The sequence below is a fragment of the Rhinatrema bivittatum genome, chromosome 11 (genome assembly GCF_901001135.1).
Source record: "Rhinatrema bivittatum chromosome 11, aRhiBiv1.1, whole genome shotgun sequence".
NCBI lineage: Eukaryota > Metazoa > Chordata > Amphibia > Gymnophiona > Rhinatrematidae > Rhinatrema > Rhinatrema bivittatum.
Genome location: NC_042625.1, coordinates 91,253,332 through 91,279,914, shown reverse-complemented (window position 1 = coordinate 91,279,914; position 26,583 = coordinate 91,253,332). Strand labels below are relative to the sequence as shown.

At 48.0% G+C, this 26,583-nt stretch overlaps 1 protein-coding gene across 2 annotated transcripts in view; it reads right to left on the bottom strand.

Annotated features, from left to right (window-relative positions):
• MYOM3 (myomesin 3) overlaps positions 1 to 19,381 on the bottom strand; it is a 54,926-nt gene extending 35,545 nt beyond the window's left edge. Inside the window, exons 1-10 of one of the 2 annotated variants that reach the window (XM_029619600.1) lie at positions 19,230 to 19,363; positions 17,026 to 17,155; positions 14,613 to 14,705; positions 13,676 to 13,835; positions 12,094 to 12,251; positions 7,823 to 7,918; positions 6,753 to 6,841; positions 5,416 to 5,460; positions 2,650 to 2,790; positions 1,883 to 2,044 (exon numbers count right to left, since the gene is read on the bottom strand). In XM_029619600.1, the coding sequence (XP_029475460.1) occupies positions 1,883 to 2,044; positions 2,650 to 2,790; positions 5,416 to 5,460; positions 6,753 to 6,841; positions 7,823 to 7,918; positions 12,094 to 12,251; positions 13,676 to 13,835; positions 14,613 to 14,705; positions 17,026 to 17,135 (1,054 nt within the window). In that variant the 5' untranslated portion in view covers positions 17,136 to 17,155; positions 19,230 to 19,363. Of the gene's footprint in view, positions 1 to 1,882; positions 2,045 to 2,649; positions 2,791 to 5,415; positions 5,461 to 6,752; positions 6,842 to 7,822; positions 7,919 to 12,093; positions 12,252 to 13,675; positions 13,836 to 14,612; positions 14,706 to 17,025; positions 17,156 to 19,229 lie in introns of both variants that reach the window. The other variant, XM_029619598.1, reaches the window with a different exon arrangement.
• Between the last annotated feature and the right edge of the window lie 7,202 nt (positions 19,382 to 26,583).

The following is a 26,583-nucleotide window of genomic DNA, read 5'->3' as shown; positions in this document are numbered from 1 at the left end:
GGATCATAAGAACATAAGAACATAAGAACATGCCATACTGGGTCAGACCAAGGGTCCATCAAGCCCAGCATCCTGTTTCCAACAGTGGCCAATCCAGGCCATAAGAACCTGGCAATTACCCAAAAACTAAGTCTATCCCATGTAACCATTGCTAATGGCAGTGGCTATTTTCTAAGTAAACTTGATTAATAGCAGGTAATGGACTTCTCCTCCAAGAACCTAGCCAATCCTTTTTTAAACCCAAAACCTTCTGGAGATATTTGACCTAGAGTATGAAGTGGTCCCTGAGACCTTCTTCTGTAAGAGGACCCCCAGCTCTCTGAAATGTCTTCTGAACAACCGTCGCACCATCGTACCAGCTAACAGGAGTTTGCCAGACCCAAAGGGCTGCAGAGCGCAGCAGTGAATGACAGCGTCGGGCACTGCTTTTGTAGCATTTAACAGCAGAGACTGGATTTCAGGGCAGGTATTTTATTGATTAGAGGGCCGTGCTGACGTGACCACCCTTAGATCGTTTTATACTTTTTAATCATTGACGAGGTTCTGCACGGTCTTCTGATTGCCTAATGCTGGTGCACAAAACTCAATTACGTGAGCTGGTGTTCATCCTTCTGTGAGTGGACGGCAAAATCGAGGTCGCTGGGGCACTGCGCCATCATCATAAAAGCAACCAGGCTTGGACGGGTGTGGAATGTAGAGCTGGACGCTTCCTCCGTAAGCCTGACCAGATGTTTGCTCCAGGATTGTTTTCACCACATGTGCTCGGGCACAGGAAAGTGAGACGGAGGATAAGCTTCATCTCTTCCCCCACTGATCCCTTCATGCTAGCAATCATTATGGAGATCAGTAACAGGTGAAACAGCAGCAGATAAAGACCACAACAGCAGGCCTGAATCTCATCTAGTTTGGGCAGATGCACGTAAAATCCCTTTATTCATCCCTCACCCATGTCTTTCACCCAACCTCTCAGCCCTTGCCCCATCTCTGTCCTCCGCATCTGTCCCAAGCATGCCAAGTATCTTCCACAAAGCTATTTCAGGCTGTGACTGGGAGTCCTCTCATTGCCAGCCTAAATCAAGGCAGGCACTCTCACTATTCCCGGGGTGACCCTAGTGGCACCTGGCACAGAGCTTAGGGAAAGCTACTGAGCACAACGGAAGAGCACTCCCCAGTATAGAGAACCAACCCAAATAAGTATTTAAATGATATTCTATTGCAAATGAAAAGGAAAAAGTAGACATGTCCAGCATTTAGTTAGAGAGAGCTGGGGGGGGTAGACAGACCATCACCTTCACGGTAATCAATGAGCAAACATCGGCCCCATTACCAAATGAAAGGGTATATTTATGACTGCCTCGCTCTCCAAAACTTATCTGGACAAGGCTTCATCTTTGGGAAGAGTGATTTCTGTGTCCTGATGTATTGCGTCCCCTGTTCTCAAGAGCTCAAGCTGGTAGAAGTGCTGCACACATGTTGCCTTCCGACCTGCCGTCTCTCTTCTCGGAGGAAAGCAACGAATGCTGGATTGGATACCTCACAGATGATTCGATCTCCTCATCCATTTTGCATTCGCTGAATGTTGGGAATCTGTTTCTTCACCGACACATTTGACGAGCTTGTGATTTGGGTCCCTGCCGCCGCAGTTTTTGTACGAAACACGGTCCGTGTCCGGGGACCGTGCGACTTCACTTCTGAGTTTGGACCTCTCTGGATACATCTGGACCTTTGGTATTAAAAACTTTCCTGAATCCTAAGTTTATGGGCACAGTGTGTTTTTTTTCTTGCCCTGTGCTGTGTTCCTTGTTTTCCCGTCTCTACATGAAACGAATCGCAATGGAGTAATCCCCGCAAGGTAGCACAGGGAGGGTGGGAAGGCTCTTACCTCTGACAAAAACGTAAGCACTCTGCTTCCTGAAGCCCGTCTGCGTCGGAATACAAATGGTATAAAACCCCTCATCTTCTTTGAAAGCAGAAGAGACGGCGAGCGAAGCTTCAGGACCCCAGCACTTCATCTTCCGCCGGTCGGACTCCTTCAGTAACAGGCCTGAAACGAAAGAGAAGAGGATCTCAGGCACACACGCACCCTCCGCTCTGTGCCCGGCAGCCTTCCCCTGGGCACCAAGTTCTCGCTGAATGCCCTGCTTGGCCCATCAGTCTAAGCTCTGAAGATGGGGCAGTGGCACCGCCAGGGAGGGTGAAGTTCTCTGGGCGGGCACCAGGCCCTGAAATATGGAGGGAACAAGTTAAAAGAAAAAAATTCATCGTCTCTTTTTAAGGGTACGGTATCTGGTGCTTGATGGTAACGCTGTGCAACCTTATAATGTACTGAGGCCCGACCGTTTCAGTCTCAGTCATGCCCAAGTCAGCAAGACGTAGGAGCTCCTTTAAATTTCTTACGGGCAGGGCCAAATAGATTAATTCCAGGAAAATTTGAGGAAAAAACCCTAAAATCTAAAAATGAAAAAAAGTCTTTTTCTAATATCACAAGGTATTTTGCTACCATCTTCCAGACTTTCTTTACAAAAACAACAAAAAACCTAAGCTGATTTGTTTCCGAGATGTTAAAGGCACTGTTTTACTGAGCCGGAAAAGTCTGAAAGAGTAGGGTGAAGGGAAAGGGAGGGACAGGAGAGAGGGAGGGACACTAACCGTCTCTGAACCAGGAGACATCTCTTTGGTGCTGGAGAAGATCCGACGAGAACGTGCAGCTCAGGGTGAAAGGCTCGGTCTCCCTGGAGAAGACGGGTTTAAGCACGCTGAGAAAGTCCGCCTCGCGTCCGGCCAGCCCGACTGTGGAAGAGGAAGAAGAGAACGGAGAAGCGTGACCCACCGACAAGCAATGGGATGCGCAGCGGGGAACAGGGTGCGACTTTTCAACAGAAAAGAGCTGCCAGGGGGGGGGGGGGTCGGGGACCCAGTCTATCCGGAGACCACACAGCGAGACATATTTTTGGTGTTTTCTGTCGCGAAAGGAGAAGCTCACAAGTTACGTGACAGCAATGGAAAATATTCACCGCAGCCTGAAGAAAGACGTCTGCGGGTTCTCCGGAGCAGAAGGAGTCACTAGAGATGTTTCATCAACATCCTTCACGCTGCCCATTAAGCCCAAGCGCACCCAAATACGGCTGGGTATATGGATGCCTGCCCCGGGCTGGGTTACATCTCGGCTCCCAATTCCCGTGGGAGCGATTTTGACACTTCTAAAGCTTTTTTTTTTTCCTAAACACTGTTGCAGAATTTTACTTTTCACTGTACCCCCTACGTAGAAATAAAGGTCTGTATATCCTCAGACTAGTGCAATGCCCTATTGTATTTAAAAAGAGACTCAAGACCTGGTTATTCAACCAAGCTTTCTCCTAACTTCAGCTTCTATTTGAATGCCAACAAATGATCAAGACTAAAGATGTAGCTTTATGTTGTTAACCCCAATTATTTTTATCCAAGTTCAATCTTCCTGTTTATTGTAAGACATCCTCCTGTCATGTTATTGTTTAAAATGTAAACCGACTTGATTAGTAATTCTGTTACTGGAAAATCGGTATATAAAAATGCTAAATAAATAAATAAATATATCTGCACGGATGAGCACAGGCACCAGAATATTTTATTCCAGGATGGTCTTAGATATATACGCTGCACCTACTCTTTTGCCAGATTCTGCCTATTCATTAACAGGCCGATGCAATATCGTGCGCTGGCCGCAGTGCACAGGTCGATGCGCGTCCATAACCTCCAATGCAAAACGGGGGTTAACACATCCAAACACGCGTCCAATCGCGTGCATGGCTAATTAACTAAATCAGCTGTTCCCCGATGCGCCCAACACGCATTTTACTCTCCAGGCAGGCGTTAATTTTGGAAAAGAAAAAAAAGTCATGGCGATATTAAGTCGGAGGAACAGAGAGGAGTAAGGTAAAAAAAATTGTAATAAAAAGACCCAGTCTGACCAGCTCCAGGGTCTGGCCCGATGGGCCAAGCGGTCTGAGTCAGACCCGGGGGAGTCCAGCACCTGAATTCGGGAATCTGAGGTCCTTACGAAAATGGCCCTTGCCAGACTACAAATCTCCTCCCCTCCAGACCAGGAACCCCCGCCGGAGCTGTTATTGCCGATTGGTCCATTCACTGTCACATGTCAGTGAAAAGGACCAATCGGGAACAGCCCTGATCGAGGAGGGTCTCTGGCAGGGGTTCCTGGCTGGGAGGGACCGAGACTTGCAGTCTGGCAAGGGCGGTTTTCTCCTGAGCACCTCCGATTCCCGAGTTCAGGTACTGGACTCCGGGGTCCGAACCGGACTGCTTGGGAGATAGGAGCTTAGGTCAGGTCAGCCGCTGGGCACCCAGCCATGTCTCCTACGCACCCGATGTCAAGGGCACACAATTTTTCCTAGCGCAGCGGGTCATTTAAATAGGACATCAGGTGCCCAGGAGAGGTGGCCGGGCGCACGCCCAGCATTGAGCGCCTGCTTCCTGCGCGCCGATATTGCACTGGCCTGTAAGTTTCACAAGGCAGCTAAATTCAACCTCCCGAAAAGGGGGCGGCCCTAGGGGAAAGGCTGGATCAGGGGAGGGACGTTAGCATGGATTTTTTAGTGCTGGCCCTAATGTAGCCAGCAGCTTGCGCCGGAGCCAGCCCTGATCTAATATTTACTGCCCACTCCTTCCCTCCCTCCGATCAGAAAACCCTCCCTCCCTACCACCCCAGGGCAAGAGCAGCTGACGGGGAACACCCCCGCTCCAGTCCTCATCATCTATTCTTGCTGCGGGGTGGATGGGAGGGAGGGATCATAGCCAGGGGAGTTTTTGCAGGGTGGAGAGGGAAGAAAGAGGAATAGGGGATGGATTGGTAGGAGGCCAGCTGGGGAATTCCCCATCAGCTGTTGGGGGCATGGTATAGGAGGGAGGGAGTGACAATAAGGGGGGGAGAGGGAGGAATGTGGAGCGAGAATCTGTGACTGATTAGGTTGTGGGCAGGGAGGTCAGCAGTCTTTTTTTCTAAATATCTACCCCCTCACTTAAGGATTTAGATGTTCTGTAGTCACCCAGAGGGATCTATCTGTTTTCAAAATCCCCCAGTGCCCGACATAACTGATCTAGATTTTAGCCCGCTGATAGGAGAATATTCATCCACAATTTAGCCAGCGAAGTTGTAGTTAAAAATTCTTCTAAATGTTGCCAGCTGATATCTAACCGGCTGCCTCGGGTGTGCCAGGGTTTTGGAAAACAGATCCTTAAAGATCTTGCATCAAATCCTGTGGTGCAAAATGTCGGCAACAAAGTGGACAAAACGCCAAAATCCTTGTGAAGGGTGAAAGCTGATTTTCACACAATGGTTCACAAGAGCGTGCAAGGTTTATCATGTGTGGCAGCAGCAACAGAATCGCCACCAGAAGCAGGCATTCAGGAAGGCACACTCACTTTTCGATGCGTCCCAATCAAGTCCCGATAGCAGCCCAAAATATGCTATAAAAAAAAGAAATGACAAAGATGTCATGCTGCGTTCGGGATGGCTTATATCTGACCTTCGTGTACACATAGAAAAAGCCATAAAGTTAATTGGTAAAAGAGATGCAATCTTTTGAGGGCAACTGGTGTGCGGATATTTACTGTTACCATAGGCAAAATTACCAAGTGCCTTTCCAGAAAGTCAACAAAAAATATCCCTGTGAGCCACCCAAACAGCAAAATACCCCTCCCCCTCCCCAGGCCTTCTTCATATCTCTCCCCATCCCCCACTCCTCCATGCTCCGGACCTCAGGGCCAGCCTGCATCGTTTCCAAACTGGGGATCACTCCTGCCTCTTCCTAGCTTGCAGATCTCAGGAAGGGGTAAGAGACTCTGTTTTGGTACCTGAAGAGTGTGGGGGCAGTTGTTTTTTTTTTGTTGTTGTTGCTTTTTCTTTTGGTGTTTTTTTTTATATTAAATGTTTATTTTGGTTCTGTAAACAAAACGAACCGAAATAAACATTAAGGAAATCAAAACACGAATTTAAAAAAAAAACACCCGAAACAAAAAATGAAACAACTTTTCCCTCGACATCACTATAGCTGGGGCATCCCTGAAGTTTTCCTAATTCTCAGTGCTGAAAATCCACCCAGAATTCCCGAGGGCTTTTGGAGACACGAGACAAGGCCCAGCCGAGGGGGCCAGAAAGCAGAAAAGTGATGCATTTAGAGGAGCTGGAATATCGGGCAATCTAGGAACGCCGAGGTCAAGACTCAGAGCGCTGGTGGGTAGGTAGGTTATGTGCATATCTCTGTCTGGATATTGAGCAGGACTTCCCCGGATATGTTCTCTGCTGAATGCACCAGGATAACTTGACGACTGGTGCTTTTCCAACCAGACCTGTGCACATAATCTTAGCTCAATATCTGCTCATTCTGGCTAAAGTTAACCCCTGCAAAAGGAGCAGCTCCAGCGTCACCTCTTTTTAATCGGGATAAACTTTGGACACACAGTGACCTGCGCACACAAAAATTATCCGCTTGGCGAGAGGCGGGAGAGAGGGAAATATTCAAACCTTGAGCCTTTGACCTGCTAACTCCAACATTTAACCGGGCAAAGCCTTTGAATATCAACCTCGCTGCGTCCAAAGATCATTCAGCCTCATTAGCTGGGTGTCTGTAATGAGTTTATATCCAGGTATTAACCTGCATTAACTCTTGTACTGCTAGCACAGCACAGCCCGCCAGTCTCTGCTTTTACTGCCATGGTACGAATCCTGTTCCACTGAAATAAAAATAGTCCCTACTTACTTCTGACGAGTACGTTTGCAAATGAAGTGGCCTGACCATACTTGTTGGTAATTATAACGCTGTAATCAGCAGAATCTTCCGAGGAACATCTGCAAAGCAAAGAATCCGGATTGGGTATTTGTTGTTCATCTTCTTAATCCGTACAGATCGATGCCGCTCGGCATCACATACAAAGGGATTAGCAAGAGCCTTTACAGACTGAAGAATTGTCATATTTTATTTCTGCGCAGAGAGTGTACGGTATGAAAGAATGGTACTTAAATACAATAAAGGGATATATCTGCAGATACCGGGTTACACGTTGCATATTCGTTGTGGCTCTCCTGAAAACCGGACTGACTGGGGGGAGGGGGAACACTCCCTTCTCCCCCCCCCCCGGCCCCCGTTTTTCTTCAGCTCCTCAGAGTGGGCAATGGTTCAAACCGCCCGCTTTCGTGCATAGTCCATGTGGACCGTTTACCCACCGCCTCGGCGCCAGTTATCAAAAGGAAAACATTTCCGGTCACTTGTGCCCGTTTTACCTGCAGGTACAACTGTGTGTGAAAAGTTCGCGCGAAGATTTGAAGACGTATGCACGCGCTTTTCCCTCCCCCGACCTGGCCACGCCCCTGGGAACGCCTCCTCCAAGTGCGTCTGACAGACTGCGCGTTGTGGAAGAGAGCGCGTACTTTTGATCCATAGAAATGGTCTTCGAAAACTGCCTTCCCCAGGGACGCGGGCAGGCAAAAAAAAGGCCGAGTCCAACATGAACAGGAAATGTCATTTAAAATGCAGCGACTTGGGTGACTCCTTTGTGCAGGACAGTACAAAAAAAAAAAAGAAACACTGGACAGTTTTGTAGCCAAAGAAAGTGAGAATACCAGGCCACTCCGCCATGAACCCCTGCGTGCTCGCTGTAGGTCAGTTCAGGCCCCACAGAGCCGCCCTCAAGCCAAGCTTTGCTCAGCCTTGCTCATCTGATAACTTCTCAGAGGGCTGTAACCACCTCGGGTTATTTGTGCTAGAGAAGATCCCATTTTTAAAATGTCTTTCTGTTTGCAAAGAGCGTAGCAGGAGCCGCGGCACCTTACCTGCAGATCTCGAGGGACAGCACGCCAAACTTGTTCTGGATTCTGTACTTCCCGGGCTCGGCAAAGCGCAGCTCGATCGGCACGCCGTTTTTATACCTAAATGACAGAATTCAACGCTGCGCTCCATTAGTGACTCAAGACCTGCGTTACGTGGGATGCTTTAGGCTCACATTTATCATTGCTTAGCTTTTTCTGGATGCTGCATTTCCCAGTTCATATCTGATAATCTTTGTGTTATCTTGCATAAATCGGACACAAATCATTGTCATCAACACCCAAATCGATGAAAGAGAAAACCAGTCACAATTTCTCCAAAATGATCGAGTGCTCAGCCAAGCAGGACCTTTTTTGGGGGGAGAGGGAGGAGAGGGGAGAATGGCTCTTTTGCAATTTCAGTTCACTTGGAACCAGGGCCGGGAATCTGGTGCCATGAGCCTTTCATTCACAGCTTCCTCAGCTGACTCGAGTCCGCTGCACTACCAGAAGCCAACCCTGCGATCACAAGCCCTAAACCTGTCCATTCTCTGTCGCCATTGCAGGAGGACTGAGACCAGGATACTCCTCTTTTTTTTTTTAATTCCTAATCTGATCCTCTTTCTTTTACAATTGCAAGCAATGTGAAGGACCTACTGTCCCTGCACACACAGTAACACGGAAACGACGGCAGAAAAGGACCAAATGGTCCATCCAGTCCGCCCAGCAAGCTTCTTATGGTAGTAACTGCCGCTCCGTACAGGTTACTCCCAAGTTTTTCTTAAAAGGTAGCAACTGCTGCTCCGTGCAGCTAATCCCAAGCCTTATGATTACTCGTCAACATTTACCGCTAGGCACATTTTACAGATGCATGGACTCGTTTAAGCCTTAAAGCGATCGGCGTGGCTCTGTGTCCCAGCCTGCTTTATAACACTTTCTACCGCTCGGGCAGATTTTGTAACCCTGAATACCGGTGTGTGCGTCTTCCTTCTCTTTGCTGGAAGAAAGTGGGGGGTTTTGGCTGGTCTGTGCCGTGGCTGCACCCACCCCCTAAGGTCAGAGCCCCGCCCATGTTTGATCTTATCACATGCGAGGGAATAATAGGAGGCAGCATTTACAATTCTCCCGCTGCATCCTTCTGGCTTCCAAGGAGCATTGCATGAGCAAAGGATGATATCATTAGTAGTGTGCGCCGTGCGAGGGTCTGCACGTGCCCACTCATTTTCAAAGTAGACTTACACATGAAAATTACGTGCTTTGACCCCGTGGACGTCAGCCCTAAGCACTGTATCCTAAAGGAAACGTTTACTGTTCTTTCGTAAAGTATTTCTCTGATTTATTTATTTTATTCGTGTAAAAGCTTTTAGGTTCTACCCTACCCAGACAAGCAGTTCGCATTTGTTCACATCACAAAAGTTTTTATAAAAGAATGAGACACTAAGGGCCCGATTTTCAAAAGCATTTACAGGCTTAAAACTGAGATTTACACGTGCAAATGCACTTCACCCAAGTAAGTGGACTTTTGAAAGTTGCTACAATATATGCCATTGAATTGTCCACGTTAAGTGGCTTTTGAAAATTGCTCGGATAGTATACTACATTTACATATGTAACGCCTTTAAAAACTTTCTTAGAAGGCTGCTGATCTATGGCTGCTCTGTGACTTCAAGATCATATCTGATGAGTTTACTGGTTAAAATGATCATTTCCTTTACACACTCAGTGACTAACTAGAAAAACCAGAATGCAAAGTTGCAGATGTGCTTTTTCTTTCACCGATGTTTCCAGGCACTAGGCTCATGACTTTATAACAATCCGAGCTGTTTGATGACATTGCTTGCAGGAAGAGCACATTTCAAGCTTTCTTCTCTATTTTTTTCTTGGCAGTACCCATCTAAAATATTCATTTTCATGACGCATTGAGCAGGAAGTCAAGGAGCAGTTGCAGACAAACTAGTCCAGTGAGGGGAGGGGGGGGGGGGGGGGAGAAGCAGGACTGGCCCCGGCCTGTCCTTCAGTGGGGTGTGAAGCTTGCCGTCAGCCGTGAGGGAGAAGACTTTGCCTGGAAAGGAGATGTTGAAATGGTTCTTGCCTTGCAACGGGCAGTGACTGGACCCTGGCGTACACAGGAGCTGTTCCTCTCGTCAGAGTCAAGGCTTCAGCAGCTGCCTCATCTGTCACACACTACCCTGAGTGTCCCACGCTCTTTGGTGCCAGAACTTTATTTAGCCGAGTATGACACGTCCCTGTGCTGGCAGGCAGACCCACTGAGCACAGAGGGCTGCTCGTCACACTTTAAAGCTCATAACTCTGGGCCCACTCCTCCAGGAGGCTGGGACCAAGGAATTCTTCAGGAGAAAGGAACTGATGTATGTTCCTAGAGCTGGCAGTTTTTAATCTACACTGGGTGAAATTTTAAGTGGGGTTTTTTTTTCTAGGAGGCTTATCACTTAGTTCTATAAAAAGAAAATTTTAAAAAAATTCCAGCAGCTGCCAGCTCCCTGCAAGGCTTCAGGGGGCTCTTTGAGACATTCCGAACTTTCTGACTTTTTTTCTAAGCATTCTGGGATTGGTAGGCCTGAAGTTGATTAGCCAGTTCCTATTTTTTTTTTTTTTTAATATATATAACAAGCAAGCTAAGCCTGAACTTTACCCCCCTGTATGCCTGGACTTTTATCAGACCTACAATTTCCTGTATGCAATTCAGTTAAACCAGGACTGGATTGACGCAACAAATTCCAGACTTTCTATGGATGGGAATTAAAAATTACAGGAGGGGCGGATAATGTCCTTGATGGGATGGAACATGCTGATAGGCCTTTGCTTTGCATATGAAGTAATCTCAAGTCAGTCTTGCAAGATTTCTAAAGAAAGCGAGTTGCTTGTTTGATGTTCTGTCTGGGACAGTAGCCCTGGCACGTAATAAAAGCTGGCACTAGGACTCATAATTGCCTGGTGGAGCCAGTTTAACTTGTTCACGTAACGATGCGATGGTTCCTTAAGCAATCCTCATTAAGATTTGGACAGAAATAGTAGCTGATGTCATTTGCAAGAAGAAAAGCCCTTTAACAGGAAGAGGATGCACTTCCCAGATCTTGTCCCTCTGTTGCCACAGCCCCACCTGCATTACGGGACCAAGTGCACCTTGGGTAAACAGCAAAGAAGAAGGGAGGGGGCAAGCTGGCCAGGATCTGGAGACTAGATTCAGTCCTTAAGAACCTCCACCAGATCCGGTTTTCAGGATAACTACAATATGCAAATTAACTTGCTTCCTAGACGAAATGTATGCAGATTCAACTCATAAATATTCATTATGGCATCCTGAAATCTAAATTGGTCGAGAGCCCTCTGGACCAATTTTTTGGGGACACCTTTGGCCATATCAGAGTTAGAGCTCCCATCCCGTTGCACCTGCTTCTTCTGATTAAAAGCCGCATCATGGCGAGTAACTAGCAAGCACCTGCAAGAAATGCCAGAAAATATCCAATGGCTCCCTTCAGTCTCTCTTGCAACTCTTTTGAGAATGCATTGGACCTCTTTGATCTGACCAAGACTTAACTACCATAAAACAACCCCATTAAACATTGTTCTAAAGGACAATGCTATAGCTGCCCGGCAAAGGGGGAAGGGCAAAGAGTGAGTAGCACGACTGGCAGGGAGCCCGGGCTCTGCCAGATACAGCACGGGTGCTAATGCCACCCACTGCTGCAGCAGGACGGGGGAGGGGAGGCAGGGGGATGGACAACACTGCTGAGGGGAAAAGCGGTCCCCAGGGGCTGGCAAACAGACATCGGGGGGAGCAGAGGTCATCTCGGCCTCTCATTTTTAATGGGTCTTTTCAGCTGGTCCTTAAATCTATCCATATGGAATGGCAATTCTGAAAAGTCTGCTGGGTTTGCAAGGTACTCATGTACCTTTTAGTTAATTTTGAAAGAGAAACTACTCAGGAACTGGGTTCGTGCGTACTGTGTACGCCTGTAGACTTTGCTATTTGGTCAGGTAGCCGTTCGGGGTAACAACACCTCACCTTGGAAATCCAAAGCTGCAGACACGGTTTAATCCCCCAACCTAACTACCCCCACCCCCCCCTTCAGTGCCAACGCCTCTTTTTAACCTGGGCTAAAGCTGGGTGTGATCTGAAATCCTGCATGCACTTTTTATTCTGCTCCCAGAGGAGCAACGCTCAGGCAGGGCAGTCTACCCAGGTATATCCTTATTTACCTGGGGGGGGGGGGGGGGGGAAAAAAAAATCGGCTTTGAAAATCGTCCTCAAAGTCTAAAACAAAACGATAGCTTACCACTTGACGTCTGGCGGAGGGGAACCCCGAACGGTGCAAGACAGCGTGACGTTCATCTTCTCCCAGACGCCGTGAGCTCTCAGCGGGATCCAGAACATGGGTGCCCTGGCCGAACACAGCTCCCTGACCTCTCGCGCCTCCCGAATCTTCTCCTCGGCCTGCAACAGTGCAAAGTAAGGCTCAGCCCTCGTTCAGAAAAGCAAAAGATTCTTTTTTTTTTTTTTAAGGTGGGAGGGGGGGCAGGGAGTAGCAGAGGAAAAGGGGTTGGAACGGTAAGGAACAACAGAAAAATACAAAGTAGCATTTAAAAGGTAACGTTACTTTATTTTGCAAATTGGCAAGGTTGAATTTACAGCCCCAAGGGAGATATTTTAATGAGGGGAAAAATGAGAACCGGCCATGACCTTTGCACTTCTCGTGCACCAGCCACTGGGTGTTAACACCATTGCTCATGGTGATAAGAACGGCACAGAAAAGTAATGATCTGTCAGAGACACACCACTAGGGGTGTCCGAAGAGAACATTTCTAACCTTCACAACTCATTTCAAAAGAAGGTCTTCCCTTTCTCATGAAATCTTTAGCCATAAGATTTAACGCGTAATCATCTGTGCACTCAGCAAAAATCCGGCAAAGGTTTGGAAAAGCCCTTTTGCATAACGTCTAGGAAGCAGGAGGGCATTGACAGGTCTGCTGAATGACGGTAAGAAATTGTGTCTTGTCAATTATTCACAAGACAACACCACTTTCTTTTTTTTTTTTTTTTACTTTGGGAAAACATATTCCCACATCTCTACAATACATTAGCCAGAATGGGCTCTAGACTTGTGGACGTTTTTCTGTGCGTAAGATTTCACTGATTTTGACCTCCTTGGATATTTCATGAAAGCCACCTGTCCCCGTGTTTTATTTCACTTAAAATGCATAAAAACATCACATGGCGACTGGGATGTGCCTTCAGCAAAATTCCATAGACGCGCATAGGTTACAATGGTCAATTCTGCAGCATTATGCAGTTTCCCACAGAATTTGGCGGCGTTCCGTGGCGTTTTGAAGAATTCTGGAGGGACGTACGTTCATTTCTTGCATTTTGGCGGGTACGCGCGTACCTCGCCGACTTTATAGTACATGCGAAAAAAACCGTATATTATGCATGTACAAATGTCCGTTTTTTCGCATGCACTACAAATTCAATGAGGTATGTGCTTACCCGCCAAAACAGAAGAAACAAATACACATCCCTAGCATCCTGCACAGACCTTTCCCTACTGCTGTAAACCACTTTGGGTTCACATCTATGAAGGAAAAAGGCAGAATAAAAGCGTAAAAATGAAATGAGCGCCCCTAGCAAAAATTCTGTGGAGTTTGTGGATCCTGCGGATGTCCTGCAGAATTTCTTGCGAGGTTAAATCTGCACGTTTCACACGTCTCTCTACGGTCATCATATCGGCCTAACGACAGCTAATGAGTCTACAATACTCTGTAATTTTTTTTTTAAAGAGCTTTCCAAGTCCCTAGCTCCCATTTCTCAGTACCTTTCTGTCTTCCATCAGTAGATCCATCGTTAGGAAATTCCATTCTCACCTTCCTTCGAAGCGCCTTTCGATCCATGTGTAATCTTAGGAAGCGACTGGTTCTTATTAACTCCTTTTCCACTCTCTCCATGTCATTTCCGAATGCAGCTCTTTTCTGCCCCCTGGTCTCCAGCTCCAGAGCCATGGCTTCTCTTCTCAGCGTGAATTCCCTGTAAAAGGAAAACCTCTGTTACCGCCATGAATCTACAGATGTTAGACAAACTTGGACCAAAATTGGCTGTGCTTTGATTTTTGTTGTTGTTGTTCCAGTAATTTCTTACTACCCCTTTATGTTTTAAGCACAATTGGAAACAGTTTTTATTGGGTTACGAGTTTTTCTTCACTATAACCTAGGGTTTTCTTTTCTTTCTACCTAGCCCAGCTATTTAGTGAAGGTCCTAGACCAGAGGCCACAGACAACTGCTCCCTCAGGAGCCCAGTATGAGTGCTCTCTGGGTCTGGCCACTAGGTGTCACCATTGAGCAATGACAAAATCCTTCCTACCAGGGGCTGTGAATGCTGCCTCTGCTGCATTCCCATTTCCCAGCTGGGCTGAAAGCCGGGGATGGCAATCACATGGCAGCATGCAGGACTCTTACTGGGCCACTGGACCATCTGGGATCTGCTTCGGTTTCTTTAAGGAAATGCAAGAAAGTATCAATGGATATGTTTTTGGAGAAGAGTGAGTACATACAACCTAGTAGGGTCATACAGGAGGGTTTTTTTTATGGTGGTGGGGGGGGGGGGGGGTCGTTTGATTTCAGTTTGTAATCTTTTACATTTTCTTTCATTTTCTAATTTGAGAACCTTGCTCAAATCACGCGCGCGCCTCTTATTCTGCACCAGCGCACCTACACCTCAAACATCCTGGGGAAAGGCGGAATGTATCAGTGCCCCGTGCAGGAACCCCGCATCACAGATCAGGAAAGCTAACCCTGGACACCTACCATGGCGATTCCAGGCGGATGTCCAAAGTCAATGCAGCTCTCGCCAAGGCCATGTCAAGGGCTGAGAGCTCCACGCCGGCAGCATCCTCGTCGCTTCCCCGTGGCATGGAAATTACCGAAGAGCAAATCAGGGGAAGGGGGAGGGAAAAAAAAAAAAAAAGAGAGGGTTGACTTGAGATAATTTGGATTTTCCAGGGCCATCCTGAGAAAATTCCAGCCCCAAGCTTTGTGTCATTAGTTCAGCAAACGCATCGTGGGACCCAGCTTGAAAATCCCAGAGAAGGCAAATTTCAAATGATTTTCCCCGGGTAACTAAGTCCTTCCCTGGGTAAAATCGGAGCGGGCAAATTTATTTAAAAGTTTTATGTATCGCACCCTTCAAAACAAATATTGATCGAGGCGGTTTACAGAATCACATTCACAGTGAAACAAACATGACATCAATTAAATAATAAAAACCAGACATTTTACATAATAAAGCAATAACAACTTTATTTTACATTTACAAGCAGGTTCTCCACGATGAAGATGAAGGATTGGTTCTGAAATCGTCCTCTCCCCTCTGCGGATGTGGCTGCATCTTGCCCTTGCTGCAAAGGGGGCAGGGCCAGGGAAGGGGGCGGAGCAAAAGAGGCGCATGTGCCAGAATCCGCCTTCAACAGAAGGGAGGGGTAACCTGAACCCAGCAGCACTTAACTCGTCTTAACAACTTATTGGGCAGATTTTTAAAGGTACGCGCGCACCTCCATGTGCACGCGCCTCCCGGCGTTATAAAATCCATGGGCTGCGCAAGGGTGGGGAGGAGGACTTATGCAATTTCCGTGCGGCGATGCATCCCGGCCTTCCCCAGTTCCCTCCCAATTAAGGAACGGACTGGGAGGGAACTTCCCTACCCCCCTAAATAAACTTCCCTTCCCCATCTCCTCCCCACCCCCTAAACCCTTTTTCCTACCTTTTCTTTTCTGTTTTTTGCTTACTAGCACATGAGCACTAACATTTTTTTTTAATTAGTACAGTGCATCAATTATGTAATATTATCAGTATACAAAATAATATACACAATTAACCAGTGTCACTTATGTGCGCCAGCACTTCCCCAGCACAGCGGCAAATGGCTGCTGTACCGGTTGCTTCCAGCCCCGCCCCTTCCCACCCCCGGACCGCCCACGCATAACCTGTTTTTTAGCACATGGCCATTTAAAAATGTGGCCGTTATTGGGCAGATTGAATGGACCACTTGAGTCTTTTCCTTCTGTCATTTACTATTTATTTTCTTTTATTTTCTTATTTAAATTATTTCTAGTCCACCTATAAGAACATAAGAAATTGCCATATTGGGTCAGAGCAAGGATCCATCAAGCCCAGTATCCTGTTTCCAACAGTGGCCAATCCAAGTCACAAGTACCTGGCAGGATCCCAAACATCAAATAGATCACAAGCTACTATTGCTTATTAATTACCATCCTAGCAGTTTATGGATCTATGCTCCAGGAACTTATCCAAAACTTTTTTATACCCAGTTACACTAACTGCACTAACCACATCCTCTGGCAACAAATAATTCCAGCAGGACACTTAACAGAGGAACAAAACCGTTAAATAAAGTGGCAGCAAAACAAGCCTGCAGTATGATCGGAGAACGGGTTTGCAGTTTTCACTTGTTGCTCGCACTTTGAAAGGGAAGAATCAAACCGTTGCAATGCTTAGTGCCTGATATACCAATGTTTGGGGGTTTTTTTTTAACCTGGATAGCAACATTTTGTGGCTGACTAGAACATGACGGACCCACCAGCCACCAGCCACAGAAATGTTCTGCATGTTGCCATGGCCACGAACTTTGCATGAAACATTCTGCGCAAAAGTGAGCTATGGATGCAAACGTTTGCCAGACAGTGGCTAACCAGGCAAAAACGCCACTGGTTAGTATATCGTCCTCTACATTTGAGAGTCTGCACTCTCCCCAAACTTTCTGGGAGCCGATAGTCAGCTCGCGTGGACTGGCGTTTGTCTCATGTGTTGTGATGTCACAGTGACACTAACCACCATGGACCAATCAGATCCTGAGAGTGCGAGGGAATCCGCGTTCTCTCCGAGCCTTTCTGGAGTCTGCTCTGACAGGGAATACAAGTGTAGAGGAGCTGGTTCAGCAATTAAAAGCTAGCACATGAGCACTAACATTCTTTTTTTTTAAATTAGTACAGTGCATCAATTATGTAATATTATCAGTATACAAAATAATATACACAATTAACCAGTGTCACTTCCGGAAAGAACTTCTTGCCAGAAATTGCACATTGCATAATACTGAGGAGGTTAAGTGAGTTCCCTCACCATCGCAAAAGTGAGGGATGGGAACTGAATCACACGGCTCACCTTGGAGTGTATCGCACACTTATTACTAAGTGAGCCTCACCTGCTCTTGAATTTCCTTTTCTGAGTTGAAGAGGAAATCTGCAGACTGTGCTGCTGGCGCTGGTCAGACTGCTCCTCTTCTCTGTGGTAGACCTCGTGTCTTGTTGCCATGCTGACAGGAGGCCTGTTACCTAGCAGTCGAGCAGGGGACAATCAAGGCTTAGTAGGCTAAATGCATTAATACAGCAATAAATCACCAAGAAATCAGGCAGCAAGTAGAACTGTACGAATTAAAAAAAACCCAAAAAACAACTTGTATCCCATGCCCTGTTATTCTAAGTGAAATAAATGTTTGCTTAGTCAGCAACAAACACGACTAATAAAACATGTTGTTCTGTGATTCTTTTTGTTTTTAATTCACCAGTGATATTCTTTGGTCAGTCTTGATATTGACACTTATGAATGGCCATACTGTTAATGTATTATTGTATTTATATTTTAAGAGTGTATTTATTGATGGATTGTATTTGTATCATTATGATGTATTTGATTATTGCATTATTTTGTTTATTGATGTTTTGTTGTGTTTGCTTGCTTTGAGCATTACAAAGCAATCCACTAACACAGTAAATATTTAAATTTCCTACTAACATTCCAAACTGTGCAAAGCAGCTCATTTCAATGTAGTGCAGTTTGTGCTAATGCATGCATCCATGCTTTTAACACAAAACTTTAACTACATCTCTAGATGGTTTTAACATCCATATTTCCTTCACTTGTAACGTGTGCTTCACAAAAGGCTTTATGTTCACTAGTGAACTGCATGTCAGAACATGCACTTTTAATGCTTGTTAGTAAACAGGCCCCTTAGAGAGCTAATCAAATGGCTCTGTTAATTACTGCTCGGTGGTGCATAATCTGATTATCATGTAAACACATCTGTCCATGATTTCCTCTCCAAAATATCTGCTAGACCCTGCACACAGTGCATTTGATGCCTCTCTGGATCTTGTACTGTACATAATTCACTCATGTCCCCCAGGGAATTGGAACTAGGCCAGATTTTAACTTAAATATACTCTTTCAGGATCTCCCAGGCTAGGCAAGGAGGCTCCCTACCTTCCCAGCACTGCCTCAATCCCAGCTGCCTTCATTGCCATATTTTGCGTGCACTCGCGGCTGGCGTTCTGAGTATCCCGGGAGTTGGCACTCTGTGCTCGCCATTCCTAATGATAATATCTCTTTCCTCTAGGGAGCCTTCTTGGCTGGTAATGATCTCTTTATCTCCTGAAGCAAGCCTGGCTCCCAGCTCTGCTGGTTCCCAGTTAGCCCAGCTCCAAGACACGTCTTTCTCCTCACTCGCAATCCCCACCAACGTTTGAGAAACGAACTGGCACTATTAAGTGATGAAATCCCTAGGGGAAAAAGCACTAAGAAGAAAAAGCAGCAAAACGAGTTTGCAGAGAAACTGTGTGTGTAGCCTCCGGGCTATCAGAGCCCTACCGCATCTCTGCAAACTGTCTTTTCCTATAATTAAAACTCCCTGCCCCTCTTCTATGCCTAGAAAAAAAACCCCCTCAATAAATCAGGCCCTTGAAAAGTGAATTTCTTATTTGGAACATCCTGTACTTATCCAGGAGCTGATGCATTCCATTGGTTTATCTTGTTCTCTAGTGGGTGAGGACATTCCCCCTGACAGCACTGCACGCTGATCTCTTCATTTATTAAACCGACTCATCAGATGATTAGGAGGCAGATCATAGTCTGTGCCACAGAAGGCAAGTCCCCTTTCATAGACGCACCAAAGAAAAAATACATTTTCCATTGCAGGGGACACGATCAGTGGGAAGGGAATTCAAAACTAAGCAGTATTTGACCTAAATGCAAACCAACTCTCCAAAGAGAATACCCTCCAAGTGCACCCATAACATTGCTATTTGATAGAAAGCTGTTGAAACAGAAATAGCATTGTACCGTCAGCACATAAGATCACGTCCTATTTCCCTCAGCAAACAGTGCATACAACTATTAAATAATATTAACCACACAGGATCACCATTTTCAATGGTGTCTTAAGTCAAATAATTGATCTACAGAAGTACAAAAAAAAGATTCATCCTTTACACTACTTTTCATGCTCATGGAAAGGCAAGAGGGGGGCTCTGATGAAATTGACAGGGATTGGAAGTGCCAGATGGGGGTCACTGTTTCTTGCCATAGCTTAAAGTCTTGTTAAAATCTCTTGGGGAGCCCAGCACTACTTACCGAAAAGTCAGATCCACCCGGGATGTACTTCCTCGTCCCCCAGAAGCAGGAGAGAGACAGAAGGGACAAGGAAGGCTCTCCTCTCCCTCTGCCCCCCCCCCCCTCTCTCTCTCTCCCCTCGCCGTGAAGATGACCATCCCCTGAAAGAATGTGTCCCACAGCCAGAGCCCGTCCAAGGGTTTTATATATAGCAGCTTACAAGCTTGTGGTAGTAACACAATGGGCAGCCCATGGCTTAATGTAACCCACACAAATCTGCCAGATCAACGCAAGAAGCCACAGCTGCCAGTGCAAACGGCTGCAATTAGAAACTGAGGGATATCGATATTAATTTCACGATGCGTTTCTAATAATTAGCGAAGCTGCTTCATTCTGTGTGCGTGTCGTAGGCCGGGCCTGCGGGGCCTGCTTCAGAGAGGCAAGAGTTTTGGTGACCTCAAAAGGTGGGACACTGGTTTTACAGTCACAGGGAACTAACCACATTCGTTGTTTCGTTTTGTGTTTTTTTTTCCCCATCTGAAATGACACATCAGCAACTAGATGTTGTTTAGTTTCGTTTCCACCATCCTGGCGCAGGCTAAAATCATTCATTGCAGGCTAAAAAGAACTGAAACAAACCAGACCAGAATAAGACGAAAAGAAACGAAAGTGGGGGGGTTTTTTCCCCCATGAACACAGCACAGCTGGGGACCACAGGATGGATGGGTAAGCGAGACACCTCCTGCAGGTTCTGCTGTCAGAGGACACTTCCAAAGAAAGGCCTCGGGCATGCTCTCTGCGTGAAAGCAAAAACCGCCTCCTTTCCATTTTTTTTTTTATTGCCCACACAAAAGTAGATGCAAAGTCAGCAGGTGCTCTTCGGTTTTCAAAGGGAACCTAACCACACAGTATCCCTATGAAAATGAACTACAAAGTCCACACTGCAGCCTTGGCAGCTGTTTGCAAGCTTTCACCCAGGATGGGGTGGCCATCTGCAGTCCTCAGGAGCCACAAACCTGGCATTGTTCTGCCTCCGTTGTATGCAGTTATAGCTCATGCATACACATATTGGATATCCCGAGAACCAGGCCTGCCTGTGGCTCTTGGAAATCAGAGTTGTCTTTTCTTTTTTTTTTTTATAGGACCTTTAGAAATAATTCAGCCGAGTCATATAATTACAGAATATTGCTGGCAGCAGGGCTGGGGAGGGGGGGGGGGGGAGCAGCCTTCAGTGCAGTTTCTGGGTGCATGGGGCTGAGAGAGGCAGGAGCAGTGATGGCCCAGGAGGAGGCAGAAGTGGCCCGTGCCCGACCATCAATGGGGGACAGCAACCCTGCCAGAGCAATGAGAAAAGGAGGAGGAGGAGAAGAGGGAGGTTGGAAGGGGAAAAAAGGATAAGGAGGGGAGAGAGGAGAGAAGGAGAATAAGGGAAGGGGTAAGGTAGAGGGGAGGAAATGGATACAGAGGGGAGGTGGAGAGGGGAAAAGAGGAATAGGAGGGGAAGAGCTGGGGGGGGGGGGGGGGGGGGGGGGAAGAGAGGAAGGAGGAGAAATGTGCAATTTGTTCTACTCCGGGCCAGCTCGGTACCTCAGGCGCCTTTCCCTGCTGGCATTGATAATAATCAGATGTGGGCACTTTCCAGGGAACAGGATGCATCCTGCTCTCTCGGGTAAGAGGGCCTGGGAGCAGCGTTTCCTCCGCCAGGAGCCGGAGACGTTGCACCCTTGGATCGGCCTATGGCAGGTACGATCCAGCTGTTCTCGGACACGCTGCCGCCTCTCTGATTGGAAACCCTCATTGGGTGTGTTCTGGTTTGGGTTTTGTTTTGGTTTGGGGTTTTTCGCTGGTGGGGGGGGGGGGGAGTAGGGAGAGGGAGTCGAGATGTCTACTGAAATTGGAATGAATAAAACCCTTTGAAAGTGGAAACTGAGGCAATAAAACGATGAAGGGGAATCCGGAGGTGGTGATGTCGTACAATCAAAATTAACGGAGCAGGAATAACGAAACAATGACAAATGTTCATATGGAATGAGCACGCGGGACATTTGTTAACTCGAGCCCTTTGGGTTCAGCGCTGTGAATATTTGGTAACTCTACACGTCCAATGCATCTGAAGACAATGATGTGATGGGTCAGCTTGGTGTTGACATGGGTGATGAAGTTATCGTCTCCCTGGTACTGGGTGTGTCGGAGCTTTCCATTGCGTATCATGTTCACTGGGGAGCGCTGAGAGATTGGCTTCTTCCATGAGACACACGCGGGCCTGATCTTCAAAAGCATTTCTACGCATGAAACTGGGTTTTACTCAAGTAAATGCGTTTTTCTTGAGCAAGTGGGCTTTTGAAAATTGCTATAATATATGCCATTGAATTGTCCATAGGATTTGGTCACGTAAGTGCACTTTACACGGGTAAACGGCTTTTGAAAATTGCTACGATAGTAGTTACATTTACACCTGTAAATCCTTTTGAAAATTCACCTGTTAGGGTGTCAGCTTCTGAGCTTTAACAAATGTGTATATTTTATGTTAAAAAATTAAGCATGGTTTGTTGTCTTTTTCTGCTCTTTTTAAGGCTCTTAGCCGAGGGCTGTAACTCCAATGACCAGACTAGGTAAGACGGGGGGAGGGGAAAGGAGAATATAAAACAGGAGAACACGATCCCTGGAGCAAATTATGAATGAAGGCTCCGGGTGCCAATTCAGCAAGAAACAGAAAAAAAAACCACAGCTGAGGCCCTCCAGCGAGTGAGTGGACTGGCTCTGTGCTCGCTTCCTTCAGAAAGAGGGCAGCCTCTTCCTATAAATGTCCAGCCCGCACCTGCTGCTGCCGCCGCCACAGCTGGTCCCCTCCGTCACTTGCTGCTGATCTCCGAGGTTTTACTAAGAATAAGCCGGCGGGCGGACCCCGCTCACATTCAGCACCGCCCGGTCCGCAGCCGTCAAATGTCAGCCTGACAGGCGGCCGGGGGCAGGGAGGCGCGCGGCCGGCGCAGGGGCTGCCAAGCTCCTCCCCCCTGGAGGCAGCAGAGCCCTGCAGGGCTGGGAAGGGCTCCCGGGGACCGAATCCTGCGCTCTCTGGGCAGCCACTCGGTGCAGATTTCTCTCTCATCGCGGCTTCCCCTTCTTTCTTTCATTCTTAATGACCTTCTGGCACCTTTGGCAGCTCGGGCCGGACCCCGCAGGCCACGTCGGACGTTAATCGCTGCTCTGAAGCGCGGCAGGGCCCGTTTTGGGAAGGAAACCCAATCTTTCTTTTGCTCAAGGCTTTTCCTGCCCTCGCTCCCCCTTCCAAAAATATCTCTCCGAGGACCTTCGGCAGGAAAAGTGAGCGCAAGCCTGGCCAGGAGGGGGGGAGGGCGAGGAATGGCGGATTATAGCGCCCTGGGAGGGCTGGCGGCAGATGCGGGGAGCCCGGGCCTGCCCCCCCCCGGGGGGGGGGGCAGGCCCGGGCTTTCCTTCCCTCCGCCCAATCCAGTGCAGAATAAATCCCCGTCCAAGCAGGAGGGGGCGGGTAAAGCCCCCAGACCCAAGCAGAGCCCTGACATCCTGGAAGAGCGCGCGCAGCCCTGCCCGCGCATTCTGCTGCTCGCTGCCTCCGCGGATCGGTCGCAGGCAGGGCGCAACTCGTGCGCGTGGATTTCCACGCACGCTTTCCCCCCCCCCAGAAAATAACATAAAATTGAGCTCCGCGCATAAAGACCGGCAGCTTTCCCAACGAGCCACGGGTGGGCATAAAACCAGGTTTTAGGGATGTAAACGGCTTTGACCTTTACCCTCCTGGGGCAGTTTTCAATGAGAAAGTCGGTGCAGGCTTTCCCTCTGGGGAAAAACTGGTTGTGGGGGAGGGGGGAGGAGTGCTTGCAGAGATCCGCACCAGCAGATGGTTCTTCCTGCGCCCCCCCCCCCCCCCCAAAAAAAAAAAACCAAATGCAGGTAGCTTTGTATGGGCAGAGCTACCAGCGTTGCCGTCTCCCCCGCCTTAGCCCCACCTCTAATCCGCCGATAAAAGCGCCATCATTGTTGATAGACATGGGCCTGATTTTCAAAAGCATTTACATGCTGAAAATTGGGTTTTGCACGTGTAAATGTACTTTATCCATGGAATTGCTACAATGTATGGCATTGAATTGTCCACCCATTTTGCGCCTGTAAGTGGCTTTTGGAAAGTGCTAGGCCAGTATGCAAAACAGTTCCATAGGTAACTCCTTTGAAAATGCGGCTGCATGGGGGTCATTCTCAGAGAGCCTTTTTCTTCAGGCCATTTACACAGGGCAAATGGGGTTTGAAATCTGTCCCCCTCGAGTGCAGTTTTTTCAAATATTTTAGCTGGATAACTAAAGTTAAATTGGGTGGCCGAACATTGCCCTTCCCAGGGCAGGGCTGTAAGGAAAGCACAAGGATTTCATTTTATTTATAAGCATAAGGCGCTGGGGGCTTCCTTGCAAAGTTCATGATTCCTTTTTGCAGAGGATGTATTTCTGGACTATAAGGAAATTAGCAACTGTACCCGTTCTACGCCCGGGTGGCCAGCCTTTGTATTGGCACATCTGCTCCCTCACCCTCTGGCGCACACACACACATCCCCTCATACAGGCTCCCTCTCTGAAACCCCACACTCAAGCATCCACGCACTCCCCCTCTTACCAACCAAGCTGTCTCCCGCACTCCCCCCACCCCCCTCTCCTCTCTCACCGGCATCCCCCTCCCCTCATATCGGCTCCCTCTCTCTGAAACCCACACTTAACCATCCCCCCCCCCCACCCACCCTCTCTTACCTCCCATGCTCACACCCTCCCCACCCCCCTCCCCAACCTTGCTCTCTGTCACCCCGCCTCTCCTCTCTCACAGATTCTCTCTCACCGGCACCCCCCTCCCCCATGCTCTCTCACACGCTCCTGCTCTCTCACATACATAGAAACATAGAAGTGAGGGCAGAAGAAGACCAGACGGCCCATCCAGTCTGCCCAGCAAGCTTTCACACCTATTTGTTTTCATACTTATCTGTTACTCTGACCGCTGAGGTCAGGGCCCTTTATTGGTAACTTTTTGGTTCTAATTCCCTTCCACCCCCACCATCGATGCAGACAGCAGTGCTAGAGCTGCATCTAAGTGAAGTAGCAGGCTGATTGGTTTGGGGTAGTAACCGCGTAATAAGCAAGCTGCTCCCGTTTGTTTACCCTGCCTGTGCAATTCAGCCATTGTTGGTTCTCCACGCAGGGTAAACAAACGGGAGCAGCTTGCTTATTACGGCGGTTACTACCCCGACACACATTCGCTCACACCGGCTTGCTGCGGGACCTGCGCCATGCGCGGCGACGATGAAGGCCCGGCGCGCCATTCACGGCAAATGGGGGCCTTCCATTTTTGCCTTCAGCAGAGACCCCGGCCTGCTGTGAATGGAGCGCGTCCCACGGAGCGTTCATGGCAAAGATGAAGACCCGGGTGCGCCGATCGCAGCACACGGGGGCCTTCCCTTTTCCCTGGGAATGGCGCGCCGGGCCTCCAGCCTCGCCGCGAACAGAACGTGTGCCGCAGGATGCGCGCCATTCACGACGTGCCAGGGTCTCCTCTGCTATATTCTGCCTGTCCTGCCATGGCCGCTGTCCTTCGTACCTGTGGCGTGATGGAGCCGCCTGCACCATCTATCGGCGGGCTGCAGCACATGCGCGAGCACTGATGGACACACTAGCAAGCCCGATATATTATGGATGGTATGGGACATTGCCAAACTGGATTATTGCTACAATGGGCTGTAGAAACCCCTAGAGTTTCCAGGAGGATGTGCGGGTACCATGTTAGTTCACTGGAAGGCAGAGAAATAAAAATAATACAAGGTAATACTTTTTTATTAGACTAACTTACTAAACATAATACAGATCTTGACTAGCTTGCAGGCATGGGCACGCTGGCTCCTCAGGGGAGAAAACTCTGGAAGAGCAGGGGGTGGAAGAGGAGCTCGACACTGACTACCCCCCTCAGCTTCCACGGTACCAACCCAGTACAACAGCTGAAAGGAGCTTGCATGCAGGTGGGGCTTCTCCCAGGGAAACCCGGCCGCCCTGCAGTGCAGCAGAGCTCAGCCAGTCTCAGGGGGGGGGGGGGGGGGGCCCCTGGAAGGTAACCCCCACCCGTTAGGAGTCACAGGTACAGATGGAAGAGACAGATTTGGCTCAGACTAAAAGGCACTTTGTGTCAGATTGTGACATTTGAAGTTGGTGAATTTTAAGAGTTCTTGTTGAATTACTGAAGTGTGATTGGGCAGCGTCCAAGTGCCTAGAAGTTTATCCCCCCTCTCCCCCCCAACACGCGTGGGACTGGATCTGCACCAGCACCTGTACCCCCTTATACTGAAGCTAGGGAAGGGGCCACACTTTCTGCGGGGTGAGACCCCCTCTTGCTGGGCTGTCCATGAGCTGGACTAACACTGAATTTTCCTACTGCCAGGATGAAACATTTAAGATATTATTTTCCCAGAGCCAAGACCATGAAGCAAATTCACTCCTATCTGTGTTACGTGCCTATTGCAGCAGCCTAAATCGGGAAGGTCACGGCTGCCTCATGAGGATTATTTTGGCATAAACAATAAGAAGGGGAAAGAATTTTAAGGTCTCAGAGTCATTAGAGCCCAGTTTGAGAGGGGGACATGGAGCTTAGGCCTCACACAGAGGTGGGCTCTGTTATCAGGTGCGACAGGATTTACGCAGGGCAAGGTCCAGATCAGCAACCTGAGTGGTCTAATCGATTTGGCTCTTTTGGCAGATAATCTGTCCAGTGTGACTGGTGCGTGACTTGAATATTTAGCATGAAGCAATGAATGAAATTACAAGCCGATTCAGTACAGGGCGCTCCGGCGGCACGCACTGTTAACTCATGATTGGATGCGCATCCAACCCCCCCGGAACCTAACAGTGCCCGGAACATGCAAATGCATGGTGATGGCCCTATTAGGTATTCCCACACAATTCAGAAAGGAAAATGTGCAGCCAAGCCCCACATTTTACTTTCAGAAATTAGCGCCTACCCAAAGGTAGGCGTTAATTTCTTCGGGCACCGGGAAAGTGCACAGAAAAGCAGTAAAAACTGCTTTTCTGTGCACCCTCCGACTTAATATCATGGCGATATTAAGTCTGAGGTCCCAAAAGTTACAAAAAGTTAAAAAAAAAAATTGTGAAGTTGGCCCACGGGTTGAAAACCGGACGCTCAATTTTGCCGGCGTCCGGTTTCCAAACCCGTGGCTGTCAGCGGGTTTGAGAACAGACGCCGGCATAACTGAGCGTCGCCTGTCCAAAAAGAGGCACTAGGGATGTGCTAGTGTCCCTAGCGCCTCTTTTTACCTACTTTTACCGCTGACCCTAATTTGAATACTGAATCACAC